General features: G+C 32.9%; 1 protein-coding gene across 1 annotated transcript; it reads left to right on the top strand.

Annotated features, from left to right (window-relative positions):
* Positions 1-5,201: 5,201 nt before the first annotated feature.
* Positions 5,202-13,647, top strand: LOC106063193 (neurofilament medium polypeptide-like). The gene is made up of 5 exons (XM_013221500.2): positions 5,202-5,459; positions 7,204-7,284; positions 8,037-8,158; positions 8,636-8,816; positions 9,859-13,647. Exons 1-5 carry the CDS (start codon positions 5,367-5,369, stop codon positions 10,675-10,677), a joined length of 1,296 nt encoding a protein of 431 aa, XP_013076954.2. The 5' UTR covers positions 5,202-5,366; the 3' UTR covers positions 10,678-13,647.
* The last annotated feature ends 1,772 nt before the right edge of the window (positions 13,648-15,419 follow it).

The following is a 15,419-nucleotide window of genomic DNA, read 5'->3' as shown; positions in this document are numbered from 1 at the left end:
TGGAACAGGTAAAGACATTAAACGACATATAGGCCTAAATCTATAGCGTCAGAGACCTGGAAATCTCCTCACATCTCAAACAAGACTGAAATAAGAATCTTTAACTCTAATGTCAAGGCGGTCCTACTTGGCACTGTATGATTCTGAAACATAAGGTGGTCCTACTTATTACTGTATGATTCTGAAACATGGAGAACAACTGAAGTAACAACAACAAAAAGTACAGACCTTCATCAACAGATGTCTGGGAAATATCTTAAAAATACACTGGTACGACAAAGTAGACAACACCAAACTGTGGGAGATGAGCGGACAGAGAAATATAGAGGTGTAGATCTTAGAGAGGAAGTGGAGATGGATTGGTCACACCCTTAGAAAAGATACCAACAACAGAGCTAGACAGGCCTTAGAGTGGAACACCCAGGGAACAAGACGTAAAGGAAGACCAAAAAGAATGTGGCGACGCAGTATACTAGAGGAAGCCGAGAGGACCGGAAAGAGCTAGGAAGCCATTATAAAACTAGCAAGAGACCGTGGAGAGTGGCGTGTTTTTACTGAGGCCCTGTGTTCCATGAGGATCGCAAACGAAAGATGATGATGATGATAATACTTAAAGACAAATAGATGATTTCTATTATTGTTTTTACGACCATGGAGCCCGAAGCTTGTGTCTTGTGAGTGGCGAGACGATGAGCACAACTTAAGTTGCCCACTCCTCTCAATCAGGAGCAACTTGCATTAGCCTAGAATGAATAATTCCTTTACGGTGCCCAATCTTCTTTCTTTGAATCATTATTTCTGAAGGCTGCCTCTGTGATGTCTTTATGGATTAGATTTGCTAGATCTCACATTATGTTTTTGAAGGCTGCCTCTGTGATGTCTTTATGGATTTATTTGCTAGATCTCACATTGTGTCTCTGAAGGCTGCCTCTGTGATGTCTTTATGGATTAGATTTGCTAGATCTCACATTGTGTTTCTGAATGCTGCTTCTGTGATATATAGATTAGATTAGATTCGCTAGGTCTCACATTGTGTTGTATTGATGTAGGCTACATGTTTAGGGCGTTCCTTCTAAACCATCGCAGCTTCTCTCCCTTCACTAGATCAATATGAAGATGCCTACCCCTGAACCAGCCAATCCTGAACTTTCAGCTTGTTTCCTTTCCCTTGTTTCGCACACCCACCAATCAAACTCTGGCACGTGTAAGTGCATTTATTCTATAATCTTGAAGTTGTGGACTAAAGAAAAAAATATATTTAAAAAAAAGGCATATCTAAGGCGAAGAAATGTGTATTTATAGCTATATATTTCAATACTGTAACATTTATTTCCCCTAATCAATATCAAACTTAATTTTTTTTTATTGATTAATATTTTGTTAGGAACAATGCATAATTGTGCAAAGTTTCAAATCGATTCAAGAATGGGAAGCTGAGTTTAAGTCATTAGCATAGACATATATATTGTTACGTATTTCTGAATCTTCTGGCTAAATGTACTTGTAGGAACACAAATAAAAAACCTGTAATGAACTTGACAACTCAACTTTCAGCTTCATATAACTTTATTGACTATTAACTCTATCAATTCGTCACTGTAACATGTAGCGTAGAAGACTGTACAATATCTGATAGTTTACAGTTAGCTATACTTCGTTGCAATTCATCTCTTCTCAACTTGCATTGAGCCGTATCAGTTGTTTCGAGTCGTACTCAACTCTACAGAATCAGAGCTGTACACGTCTTACATCGACTGTACCGACTGTAACGGCTCAAGTCCACAGTAGTTCGCTGCATAGACTTTAACCACTGTAGTCCACTCCAGTTAACTATACCCTAGTTAACTTGCATCGAGTCGTACACATCTCTCTTCTACTCTCTTCGCACAGTAGACAACAGTAACGACGACTGTACCGACGACTCAACCGACGACTCTTCCGAAGACTGACTTTTTACATTAACTCTCTGGATTAATATAGAGTCCCTAATCGCTCCTCCAAAGTTGCACAAACACTGCTAGTATCTTTTGGAACAACACGTGAGGAAACGTCACATCCTGTCTTTGCTTATACACGTAGATTCCAGAGAACACTCGCTGCTGTGTCATCTCGCCGGGGTCACACGTAGTGACCTCTACCTGTCACTGGACACTGCTAGTACTTTCTGGAATAACACGTAAGGACACGTCACATCCTGTCTTTGTTGATACATGTACATTCCAGAGAACACTCGCTGCTGTGTTATCTCGCCGGGGTCACACGTAGTGACCTCTACCTGTCACTGGTCATTTGTAACAATATATATAAATATGGTCATTAGTCAACATTTATGACTAGATTCACACATGAAATGCGTAGGACGTAATTATTTTCTTTTTTTTTTTAAGTAACGTCTGTGATATAATAAGATAAGATGAGAGAAATAACGTGTACAAAATTGTACTGACAGACAGACAGACAGACAGAGTGAGTTGATATACGCTTTGTAAAAACATTCAATAGATGACTGAAAATGTTGATTTTAAGCGGCCCAGAAACTTTAGGGCGGTCTGTCTGTCACGTTAACTCGGATAACTTGGCATATTGCAGTAGCAGTTTAAAACACCGATTCTCTGCCAAAGGTAGGTAACCAGACACCTGCACAACCAGAGGAGGACAAAACCTTACAAAGGAGGACACTTTAAACTTTAAAAACTAGGCTTGATGTAAACTGCACTAAAGTATGGTACTTAATTGTACAAAGTATTGCAGTAATTAACAGTACGGTACTAATTTACTGTAATTAAGCAAGGTACTTATATGTACTTAAATATGGTAGGCTATCAGCTTAGTTATACAGAGACTTTTTCCACTACTGTATCATTAACGGAACTAAAAAGCCTATTTGTGAAAAACATTTGTCAGTCGCAGTCCCACTGGAGAGTCAATTTCTTTTGCCCAGTGCGTGGAATCGTGGATCAACACCAAGGCTCTTTCAACTGTAGCATTATGATTACAGATATTGAACATGTTCTCAGTGGCGTCACAAATGGGGTGCGGCCGCACCGGGTGACATTCGTTAGGGGGGTACACCCAAGTTTTAAAAAATGCACTTTTGGAATAAGTGATATTTTTTTAAAAAGTTAGTGTCAATGGCTAAATATTGGGACATGTTATTCACAATTGATAAATAGATCTATTTTATCTATATATTTTGTATAAATATTTCGACTAAATATATATTAATTTTTTAATGAAATTTTACAAATAGTCCAAAATGTTACAGAATACATAGGCCTAATATCAAAAGCAGATGTGAAAACTTACTTTCAGCTTTATATCAGATGCATGTATATAAACATTGCTTTGATTTTTAACAATGTTTTTATCGAATCTATTGAAATAGTAGCCAGCATCGTAATATCAGGATGCCAACCAAAAGTCTCTGTTTAATAAATGACAACATTCTTAAGGCATAAAATATTTAAGAAATCTCACATGTAATTAATGTTAAATTTTGTAGAATTGGAAAGTGAATAAGTGGCATTTAAGCTTTCAGAAGATGATGGTGTAATTTCAGAAGTTGAATGTAAAAGAAACTCTAGCCAAGATGAAGGAAATGTTACAATGAATCCGTTGAATGATTTTAAGTATTTTAAGGGATAGTTTCTTCTTGTCGTGTGCCAATTTCACATGAATTGCGCAGACAATTATCCCGATGAAAAGGAAAAGAACGCCAATTGTTAAAAGAAGGGTTCTAGTGCTTCCTATTTGGGATGATTTAGTCACTTAATATCAAGAAATTGACACTCTCAAGAGTTCCTTCAAGGAATGCGATATCGACTTTCACAGCTGGGAAGCACTGGCTCTTGATCGCTCCTCATGGCTTGAAGCTGTGAGTCTCGGAGTCTCGAGATTTGAGATTTCCAGCTTTAGTGTATGGAGTCAAAAGGTGTACATGAAATTTTAAGAACCAACACACAAGCTTTTTAATGTGTATAACAATCACTTAATCTATGTGGTCAACATTCTTTTTCAGAAAATGCTTCTTGCCTAAAATTTTGGTACTATGAAACTAATTTTTTCGTTCAGCTTAAGATCTATTGCCATATGTCTTGTATTTTACCTATCTTTGTTTTATTTTTTTGAGGGGAAGATGTACTAGAAGGCCAATGATACATAAAAATAGTAATTATCTTTAAACTATTGACAAAATGGTGACTAATCCAACGTTTTCTTTAACAAAAGCTTAACACGTTCGACAATGACGACACTTTCAAAACGAACAAATTTATTTAAAATGAAATCATTAAAGAAATTAATTTAAGTGATTGATATTTTTTAAATTTGAAATCCAGAAAAGAAAAAAAAATTACTTAATTGAGGTTGTATTGTTGCACAATTGAACTATAGATAAATTGTAACAACTGAATTTTTAAATTTAATTGACATTTTCTAGTTGTTTAACATTCAATGAATGTAGTTTATTCTAAAGTGTGTGTAGTATGGCTCAACAAACAAACAAAAAAACACGAAATTTGTGTGTGTGTGTGTGTGTGAGGGGGGGGGCGGGGCGTGACACCCTAAGTGGACCGCACCTGATGACAAACACCCTAGTGACGCCACTGGCTGTTCTGATCGGGTGTCTGGCTTCCTTTGAACAGTACAGAAAACACAGTCACTTAGGCTGCCTGTTCAAGAAAAGAAAGAGGTTGACAAAAAATGTGTCGTCATCTTCCTGCTGTGAGGAAACGTGTGGATTTAGTCCTGTAGGCCTAGGCTATGTATGAAGGAATGAGCTCTGTTGATGATAGTATCCGTTTGTTGGAAGTAACAGAGTGAAAAAGTCAGACATCTTGATACTTTGGTGGCAGATGTCTGCCAGACGAAGGACAAGACCCCAAAAAGGAGGACACACGTCCTCCTTTTACCGGACGTCTGATGACCTTAGCCAAAGTTGACACTTGCATGTGCTATAAGGAAGTTTATCGTTTATCTATCATAATCTAGATCTATATAAGTCAGATTATTTTAATTTTATGCTACTGAAATTGAAACAATGAAATATGCCACTAATAGGCCTATATTTGTCCTGTAATTCTAAATAAAGACATTATATAGGTCTGTGACTCATAATTAGCTCGAAAAATAAATGTTTCGAAGGCATTTCCAATCAACTTTTGCATTAAGTGGCTGTTCCGGGTTGTTGTTAAGGTGACTAAGCTTGATTGGTCACGTGACAAAGCTCACAAAAGAAAGCGAGCTTTTCATTTTTGTTATAGATCTAGATCTAGTTTAAAGAGTTCGACTACTAGATCTCTATATATACATAGATTCTATATCTAGTTTTAGATTTTATGTTGCATTAGGTTGACATTTATTTCACAATGGATAGATCTTACAAGTCTATACTTCCTACTTGTAATAAAATACTCCAGAAACGTTGGGATGCAACTTATTATAATGAACACCGAAGAAAGGTAATTAATTAATTAGAAATTCTGATTAAATCCATAATAGGCCTAAATGTATTCATATTGTTACTTCATTAAAATTTAGTCTAGAATGTTAACCATAATAATTAAGTATTATTTCAAAATTATTCATCCTACTATAGACCTATTATAATATAGGCCTACTATTTTAAATAGTATTTTTTTTATATAATGTGACTAATGTTTGGTATGTGTTCTGGGCTCTGGAGTTTTAAATTGTTTAGTCGTCTAAATGGTCCCAGGTATGAACCCTACACACTGCCATCCCCTTAATTGGTCCTTCAGATTGTTTGGGCTAGAATCTAAGAATGTAATTATGTCTAAACATCTGAAGAAACATCCTAAATATGTAAAACAAATCAATGTAGATAATATTACAATCTATGTATTTTCTAGCAGATTATTATCCAGATGCAGAAAACTTATTTTTTAAAACACATTTTTGAAATTTATGGTATTTTTATAATCTTGATTAACATTATGTAGACTAACTATAATTTAAATCTAGATCTATATTGACTATATTGTCTATATGATACTAAATTCTCTCATAACATAATTTTCACTCAATTAATAGATCTAGTAGTAGAATGAGACAGATACAGAGATGAGATACATAATGTTGGCCTATATAGCATAATTCCAATATAGAATATTTTTGGAAAATAAAATTAACAAATATTAAAGCCACTAGTATATTATATCATAAAAATTGTCAAGAATAATTAAAATAATGAAAATTAAAACATACGTATATATATATCTGCTGAACTATACCACATACTATACCAATTTTATACATGAATAAACCTAGATTCACTATTGCCACAAATTTTAATATGATACTGGTTGTTGTATCCTTAAATTTTCAGATGATTTTATATTATATGCTCAAACTTATTAAATTCAAGACAAATATCTATATGGATTGTTTTTAAATTTCATGTTATTAAACTGATAATTTTTGGGCTAATGATAATTAAAGCTAAATGTTATCACAATGTCATGACAAAGATAGTGCTTCTTAAATTAGTCTGTTTCTTTTTAAAAATTAGCAATTTCAAGGAGCTTTTGTTCATCAGTAGTCTTAGCTAAACTATCACCAACAGGTTCATGAGATCTGGTTTCTGTGAGTTGGGAAGATTCACATTTAGTGGGGCTAGGTGAGCCATTATTGTTGATTTCATCAGGGCCACTATCAGTTTGCTTGGCAGAATTATTGACTTTTTCAACATTGTCAACATTACTGTAATTAAGGGTCGTGTCTGACGTCTCACTATCACCATCAGATGCTAGGACAGAGTCATTTGTTGACATTTATAAAGTCTCACTGTCACTGTCAGAGACAGAAAGACAGTTGTTAGTTGTGCAACTCTAAATGAATTTCTTCAGCTTCAAATTCTTTTCACAAAGTAGGCCTACTGCAGGAAGATAAGAAGAAATGTTTAACTTCTTTGACGGTGGCTAATATCTATATATGGATTGTTTTGAAATTTCATGTTATTAAACTGATAATTTTTGGGCTAATGATAATTAAAGCTAAATGTTATCACAATGTCGTGACAAAGATAGTGCTTCTTAAATTAGTTTGTTTCTTTTTAAAAATTTGCTTTATGATAGAAATTTGTAAACATATATTAAAACAAGGCAGGCAATATCATATAGTTGGAAACTAGATCTAGTATAATTATCTATTATGACTAACATTTTTTTTCTCATTTTAATGCAGGTTGCTGATGCTACTGCAACAGTAGATACAAAGGCCCCACAAACATACCTGCACCTCCATCTCAAGATGAAGAAGTTGCAGGTAAAGTTTCAGTAGGCTTAGATGGTAACTTAAAATAATGTTATAACTGTAGTAGCAATGCAAATTTAAGGTTAATAGTGTTTGCGATCAAGCTGACACAAAAAAACAAAGGTCAGTGCTAATTTAAAGGTCAACTGTGTCAATAGGAACTAAGAACACATTCCTCATCCCATATGCTAGGACAAATTTGTACAAATACTCCTTCTTCCCTAGTGCTATTAGAGCATGGAATGGGTTGCCTGAGCTAGCTAACCAGTGACTTGGCAGAATTTAAGTCATTGGTTAATATGCATGACGCGTGGGACGTAATCATCTTCTTTTTTGAAGTAACTTCTATATTATATAAGATAAGATAAGAACAGACTTACAGGAGAGTGCTGGTATGAACAATACTTGTAAATATCATATGTGATATATGGTCTATCGTTTTTAAGAAGGCCTTCAGGGATAAAGTGACAGAGTTTATCAGATTCAAGATACATATATATATATATATATATGTATCTTGGGTAGCTCATAAATTTAATAATCAAATCTTTTCATACAAAAGATGGGAAAAGTATTGACAGTGTAAATTTACAAATGTACAATCACGATCACTCGATCATTAGATTAAAATTGATCATCTTTCAATTATGAGTACCAGTAATTTATTGGTAAAGTTTACTTTTTACTTTCAATATATGTTTTTCTAGAAGTTTTAACAACTGGTATCAGCTTTTATTTTGATCCAATAATTATTTCATTTACAGCTAGAAGAAGAAAGGTTAGCAATGATTGAGAGAGATAATTTACTTCTCTTGAAAAAAATGTCATGCATCATGACCAGTAGAGGTCGCATAGATAACAGAAACAATTATGAACCAATAAAAAGGTATTACTTCACAATAAATGTAACTTTTTAATCTCTTTCTACATAGTGTTTGTATGCTTTTATACAACAAATATAGTTTTTCTTAATATTGTTGGCGGGTATTTCGAGGTAGGGCAGGACTGAATGAGTCATGTGACCACTGACCCCTGAGTGACTGGTTGATACTACTGACTGTTACTAATCAGTAAGATTCTTTTTATGGGTTCTGGCTAGTCCAGTGATTTGTCCACTTAGCACTACATTGATGTTAGGAAGAGTTGTTAAATGGAAAGGTCAATATTATGGAACTGTCAGAACTTTAAATTTATTTCATTATATTTAATTCACAATTTTTTCTCATAAATAATGTGGTCTTTAGTGTAGTGTCATCTTTATACATAGTTTTTAACAACAATTGAATTATTGATAGGTATTCACTGTTTAAAACATTATACTAGTTTTTGACATTATTTATAGCCAACTTTTCTATTGAATCAGTCTGAACAGAGAAAAACGACAGCGTGAGCTACTTAGGATTACTAAAGAGAATCAGGCCATACTACACAGGATCACTATGAGGAGACCAGAATATAGTCATGAAAAATGGCAATCTGATTGGGAGGAAAATCTGAAATTTATGAACAATATCTCAGCCTTCCCCCCTGAATGGTGGTTGGAGGTATGTTGTAGTTAATTTACAATTCTTGTTAGTCAATTATGTCAAGGTTGTTTTATTTTGTCATCAATTTTAATGATGAAACGTAGAAAACAAAGTTAGTTTTTCCTATTCAATACTACCCAGGCTTTTAGGTTGTTTGTTTGTTTTTAGTAGAATTTGACCCATACTTTAACAATAAAAATAAGTCTTGATGCAGTCTAATGCTGTTGGAGATTTTCACAATAAAAGCTAATCACAGTAATCTGTTCCTTGCTTACACTTTGATTTTTAATATCCCATTTAATTCCTTTAAGCAATTAAATACAGTATAGAGAGAGAAAGAAAAAAAAGATGGTAATATAATGGAACCCAAAGAAAAACAGAAAAAAAGAGAACAGAATCAGATTCTGTAATAAATAGGTAATGTTAATGATGCCATTGTGGCATGTGCTCTAACTGTTGTCATGATAGTCCCAGGCTCAAACCTTCCCTACCTTCATCCTTCGCTATTCTATGGGAGGCTAGGGCTAAGATATACTTAAATCTTAAATTCTAAAGTAACTTCTGATTATGTAAAACATATTATAACAAGTCGAAATAAACTATCCATATATATACTTCTATTTTATCGCCCCATTCATCTCCATGTTTTTTTTCTTAGCTACTTAAAGATAATTTCTTAAACATTGTAGAAGTTTCTCTTTGGTAATCAATGTGATAGAGCACATATTAGCATTAAATTTAGTCTGTTGGAGATTTTCTGTAGCCCAAGAAGCTATCATAACAACTTAACTGTCAACTGGGCAGTCAGGCTCCTTGAGCACCTCATTGACCTTGGTCTCCACTCAGAGCTCAGCTCTCACCTGTGGCTCCAAGCAATTGTCAGCATGCAGCAACGGGCACAATTCTGGCAAGCCATCTTGACTGATGGGCTAAACCAGGCCAGACATGTTATTGATAAGATCTTCAGTTCCAAATGTATTTTAGATATAGAAGTCAGTAACCAGTAATTATTGATTCATGTTGTGAACAGTGCATTAATTTAACTTTAATTTTGTGTCAGAGAAAACCTACTCCAAGATCACCCAACAGAAGCAGATCTGCATCTGCCAGACACAAGAGTGCACAGGGTAAGAATGATGAAAGTTCTGAAGAGAATGCTGATAAAGAAGATGAGCCAAAGAAAGATGCTAAAGAAAAAAAGGAAAAGAAAAAATCAGTTGAAGCTAAAGAAAGTAAAGATAAAAAGCCTAATAAGGATCAGGTAAATGAAAAACCTAAAGAAAAAACTAAGAGACCACAGGCAGTAGACACTTCACAAAAAAGTGAAAAGCCTAAAGAAAAAACTAAGAAAGCCCCAGCAGAAGACACACCAGAAAAAAGTGAAAAGCCTAAAGACAAAACTAAGAAAGCCCCAGCAGAAGACACACCAGAAAAAAGTGAAAAGCCTAAAGACAAAACTAAGAAAGCCCCAGCAGAAGACACACCAGAAAAAAGTGAAAAGCCTAAAGACAAAACCAAGAAAGCCCCAGCAGAAGACACACCAGAAAAAAGTGAAAACACAAAAGAGGAAACTAAGAAAGCCCCTGCAGAAGACACACCAGAAAAAAATGAAAAGACCAAAGAGAAAACTAAGAAAGCCCCAGCAGAAGAAACACCAGAAAAAAATGAAAAACATCCAGACAAGGATGACAAGGCAGATTCTGATAGTGAAAAGACAGAGCAGAACAAAACAGGCCAGGTAGAGGCCTCTGATGAAAGCCAAGTCAAAGAAACAGAAGATGAGCACAAGACCAAGCAAGAGGAAGATCAGCCAAAACAAGAAGAGGGCAGGGTAGAAGTTGTGGTTGAGAAAGATGAAGTTAATGTTGGCCAAACATAAATCCATTGCATAGTTTAAGTTCTAATAGTGCGTTTGTATCAATGCTCATTACTATCAAACAAAATGCTAGGTTTAAATATTGCTTTCATTTCATAAAACATTATTTGTTTCATTTTACTAATTTCCTTCTATTTATGTCAATGTTTTTGAAAAGCAAAATCTATAAAAGTAAGTATTGCATTTTAATGTAATTGTGAATGTAAGTTCTACAATCTATAATTTCTTAAGTCTAATTTTTTTCTAGTTTTCAGAAAACAAATAAAACACCTACTTATTCAAATAAATAAAATATATGTTACATAATATACTATTATGTACATAGGTTTGCAACCATTTTCAAGTCACCACCCAATTCATGTAAAATTTTATTGATCCAAGGCTGGATAGCATTTTGAAAAATGCTTTTAACTCTTTCTCTCCATAATTATTTTCCATGTTCCGATGGAATTATTCATTTTACTCCTTTTATATTTCACTACCCTGTTATGATTAAACTTTATTTGGTATAGAATTAAGAGGAAATGCATGCTTTTTTTAAAATATAAAACAAAGTAAAGTTTATAAAATGAAACATTAATTAATTAGGTCAAATCAATGATGGTATCATCAATTAGGAGAGAAAGAGTTAAATGGGACCTCAGATAACCTTTATAAATTTATGGTGGTAAAAATTAATGGATAGGTAACCAGTTGTATATATAGTAGGGAGTTTGACTGTTGCATGTTATTTTATTTTATGTTTTTTAAAAGCAGTGTTAAACATACAGTTAAAGTTTTTTAATAATACACTTTTTATGTGTGGGCAATGGGGTACTTGGAAAGATATTAAACTCTGTCTCATTATTAACCCTCACAAATATTTTACATACAAAAAGAGATCACTACTTCAGTAGTTATATATATATATATATACTATCTTTTATGTTCTGTTGAAGCTTTAATAATAATTTATTAATTTCATTATACTAATTTTGACATATATAAGCTCTTTTCAAAACTTATTCTTAGGCTAATAATCTCAAGATGATTTTAGTGTGATGCTTATAGAGGAATCTACAATGCTTTGGAACTGGGTGGCCATAAGAGTTTTGTTTTATTAATTTAATGATAAAAGTCTTTTGTAGAGCTATTGTTTATGCATCACCCAATGCTTAAGAATCTATAATATGCTGTACTAGCTGAACATCAAAACATATCAGAATGTCAACATGATGATCTGGAGAGTCAATTCAATTAGCACTCATTTAGTGACAATTTTTTTTCTCCACACTTTATTATTTTTTTCAATGAATAATAATATGAAGATTAAATATTGGTCCAAAAATTATGTAGGACAAAAGGGAAATGGATTGGGAGTTTTAAGTCAAGACCAACAGGTTGATAGTCAAGAATGTGCAACACTGTTAGGCAATTTTAAATAAAGTTTATATAATATTAATTTTAATTGTTGTTAAAAATTGTAAATCTTTTAACTTTATCATCAATGTTGTTTTTTTTTAAGTAACATAGTAAAGAAACCAAATTTATGTGTTATATGTTACCTAAGACATATAAATTTCATCTTTAAATATTTTTTCAAGATTTGCACTGTAGTTATTTTAGGCTGTTTATTTCCATGAATGTGGACTCCCAAGGGATGTAACTATTTGTTGTTTTCTGAGATTACTTCTTACCACTTTTTTTGTTTTGCTGAAGCTTGTAGCTATTATGTCATGACTAAATATGACAAAGACAGTATTATTTTATCATCTTCATGCCAAAATTGTTTTTATTTTTTTAATCAAGTTATTTTTGTCATTTTGAGTGGAACTTTATGTAACATTGAAATTGAATGTGATGGTTGAATATTTTATACGTTTATAACATATATTGTATAGAGTTTATTTATAGTATTTCCTTCTGTGATACCTTTATTTGCACTGTGATAACATCTCATTTAATCACCATAGCTGTTCCTTAACCAGATCATTCACTTTACAAAAAGAAAAACTAATTATGTTAGTGACACTGGGAAGGGGGGGGGGGGGCTGTCAAAAGTTTTGCTTGTTAAATTTATGTTTTTAAACTCAACTAAACTTTCACAGTGCATAATGTGACATTTCTTCAGGGAGATAGAAAAACTATCAGATTTATAAGTTATATTTACAATATTATTATTAACAAGTGACTGGGTTTCTCATTTGGTCTGACAGCAAATTTACACATAAAAATCAAGGCAACAAATATTGGATTGAAGTAGTTTTCTAACATTTTTTGTTTGTTTTAATAAATATAGTAAAAAATATCAAATATGATTTTTACAAAATCCATTTTTATTTTACAATAAAAAAGAATTGTTCTGTACATGCACAAGGAAGTAATATTTAAAACAAAACCCACAATTTATGGATATTTCTTAAGCTTTTGTTCTTTAATGATGTAACATTAAAAACACACTGTAATAACCAAATTAGTGTGTCATGCCTGAAAGTAACAATAGAACATCTGAATTAAATCCTAATTTATGGTTGACTTGTTATGCCTGACTGTAAAAATAAAAAAAAACATCTGAATTAAAACTTTATTTAGGGTTGATGTTATGCCTAGCTGTATCTGAGTGTGTTTGTTTTATCATTGGCACTTTATATTCATATCCACTTCTTGTATAAATCTATATTCAGTTAAGTGTATTGAGAACTCACTCTGCCTAGTTTGATTTTATATCACTATATTTTTACAGACTTTTTAACAACTTGTTATAATATAAGTATTTTCAGTTTTTTATAACTTTTACACTGTTGTTTTATTTTAAAAATTAATTTTAGCACTATTAAGTAACATACTGTAACAATTGATTTTTGTCTGAACTAAAAGGGTAATATAAACATGTCTAAAAGGGTGAAAGTAATGTCATTATGACATATGTTTTGATTGACATTGTTAATCAAAAAGTATAGTAATACAATGTTTGAAAATAAATCTTTTTTTTTTTACAAAGCTTATAAGCTTATATCAACTCACTCTGTCTGTCTGAAAGTGTGTACACGTTATTTCTCCTACACCCAATGGCAGATCAAGATAAAACTTCGTTCAATTATTCATTCACATGGACAAGACTTAAATAAATATTTTTAAAAAAGCCACTTAGACAATCAATACTTGTAATTCATTATTTTGTTTAATAGCAACAAGGGAAACCAATACTTCAGTATTCACATATATAGCTAAATTTGTTGGGTTTAGTTCCCTCATGCAATCTACAATCAAGTTGACACTTTAAACATATTTTTATTGTACCTAACAAAACATGAATCAATTTAAAAAAATTAACCTATTCTTATTTAACTGAATCGTATGATAACAGCCATTTTCGAGAACGAAACCGCAGAAGTTTAATTTACCAAAAAATAAATTTTATTTGCAATTACTACTAACTGTATATGATAGTGGACATTTTAATGTATAATTTGCAAAACAATAATTCCTTCGCTTAAGCACTTATAAACATTTTTTTGGCGCACAACTTTAACTTTCTTTCATTTAATTTAAAGACTGGTTAATGACAACGGGTAGAACTATTTTAAAATGACTAAATCTACCTCTATTCTAAACCAAAAATTTAAAGTCCTAAAAATGGTCATAGTAAATAAAAGTGTTAGTGTGTGCATGTTTTTTTTTTTTGTTTGGGGGGGGGGGGGGGGGGTTATAATATGGTTTATGATGATGGGTTATTCTGAATAAGGTTCCTCTAAATCTAGATCAATGACAGACACAATTTTTAAAAGTGTGTAAACAAAAGTGTACTAAGTAGAGAATAATTATATTTCTTCTTTCAAACTGTTTTGTGGGTGTTTCATTTTAAAACATTGTATAGTATGCGTACATATGTTGGGGGTGTTACAGTGCAGGGAGATGGAAGGCTACAACTGATGGGCCTAAGAAGTGTTTGTGCATAGGTTGAAAGAGTAAAAAAAAAAAAAAGGACATAGAATTTGAGGGCTAGAATTTTTTTTGATGAAAAACAAAAATGTCTAAAAATGTTTTATAAAGATCAGTTAAATTTTTCTTGTAAATTCTCTGGTATTCAAAATTGAATTGAAATTTTCACATTAAAATCTAAAAAATAGAGATGGGGGGGCTTAGCCAACTTCTATTTCTGCTATTTGGGCTCCACAATTCAAGATGACCTGTCCCTCGAAGAGGAAATAAAAATAAGCTCAGGGAAGGCTGTGTCGACCTAATGGAGGTTAGCAAGGCAAGTGTTTTGAGCACACTTCTATACAGCAGCGAGTCATGGACTACTTACATGGCAAAAAAGAGTGTGTAAACACTGCGATGAGATGAGAGCTCTAACAGGTCTTTCCAGCATCTTGACATTCCATGTCAGCTGGATGGAGGAAAATCATATCTCGAAAGTCATCCGATATAAGAATGTAATCAAACTGGACTTCAAAGTTGACTGGGAAGATATAGCCTTTTACTAGACTATGAGGAGAGAGATGGGGACAAAGAAAGCTATGGACAGTGAAAAAAAGCATTGTCCTCAAGTTCTGGAAGAAAAGCATGGAAAATGGCTGGCTCCTCTACGACAAAAGCAAATGCTCCTTAAGCTATTTGGATGGCAATGTCTATACAAAATAGGGCTCCGCAGTCACATGAAAAGTGACTCTACATCCATTTTGCAAGGTAAATAACAAAATAACATCAATTTTAAAAAATTGCTAGATCTTCACATATCTATGACCAAGTTCTTCATACTCTTC

This window comes from Biomphalaria glabrata, chromosome 15 (assembly GCF_947242115.1).
Source record: "Biomphalaria glabrata chromosome 15, xgBioGlab47.1, whole genome shotgun sequence".
Classification (NCBI taxonomy): domain Eukaryota; kingdom Metazoa; phylum Mollusca; class Gastropoda; family Planorbidae; genus Biomphalaria; species Biomphalaria glabrata.
Note: the sequence above shows the minus strand (reverse complement) of the source record. Positions and strands in the feature narration are given on the sequence as shown.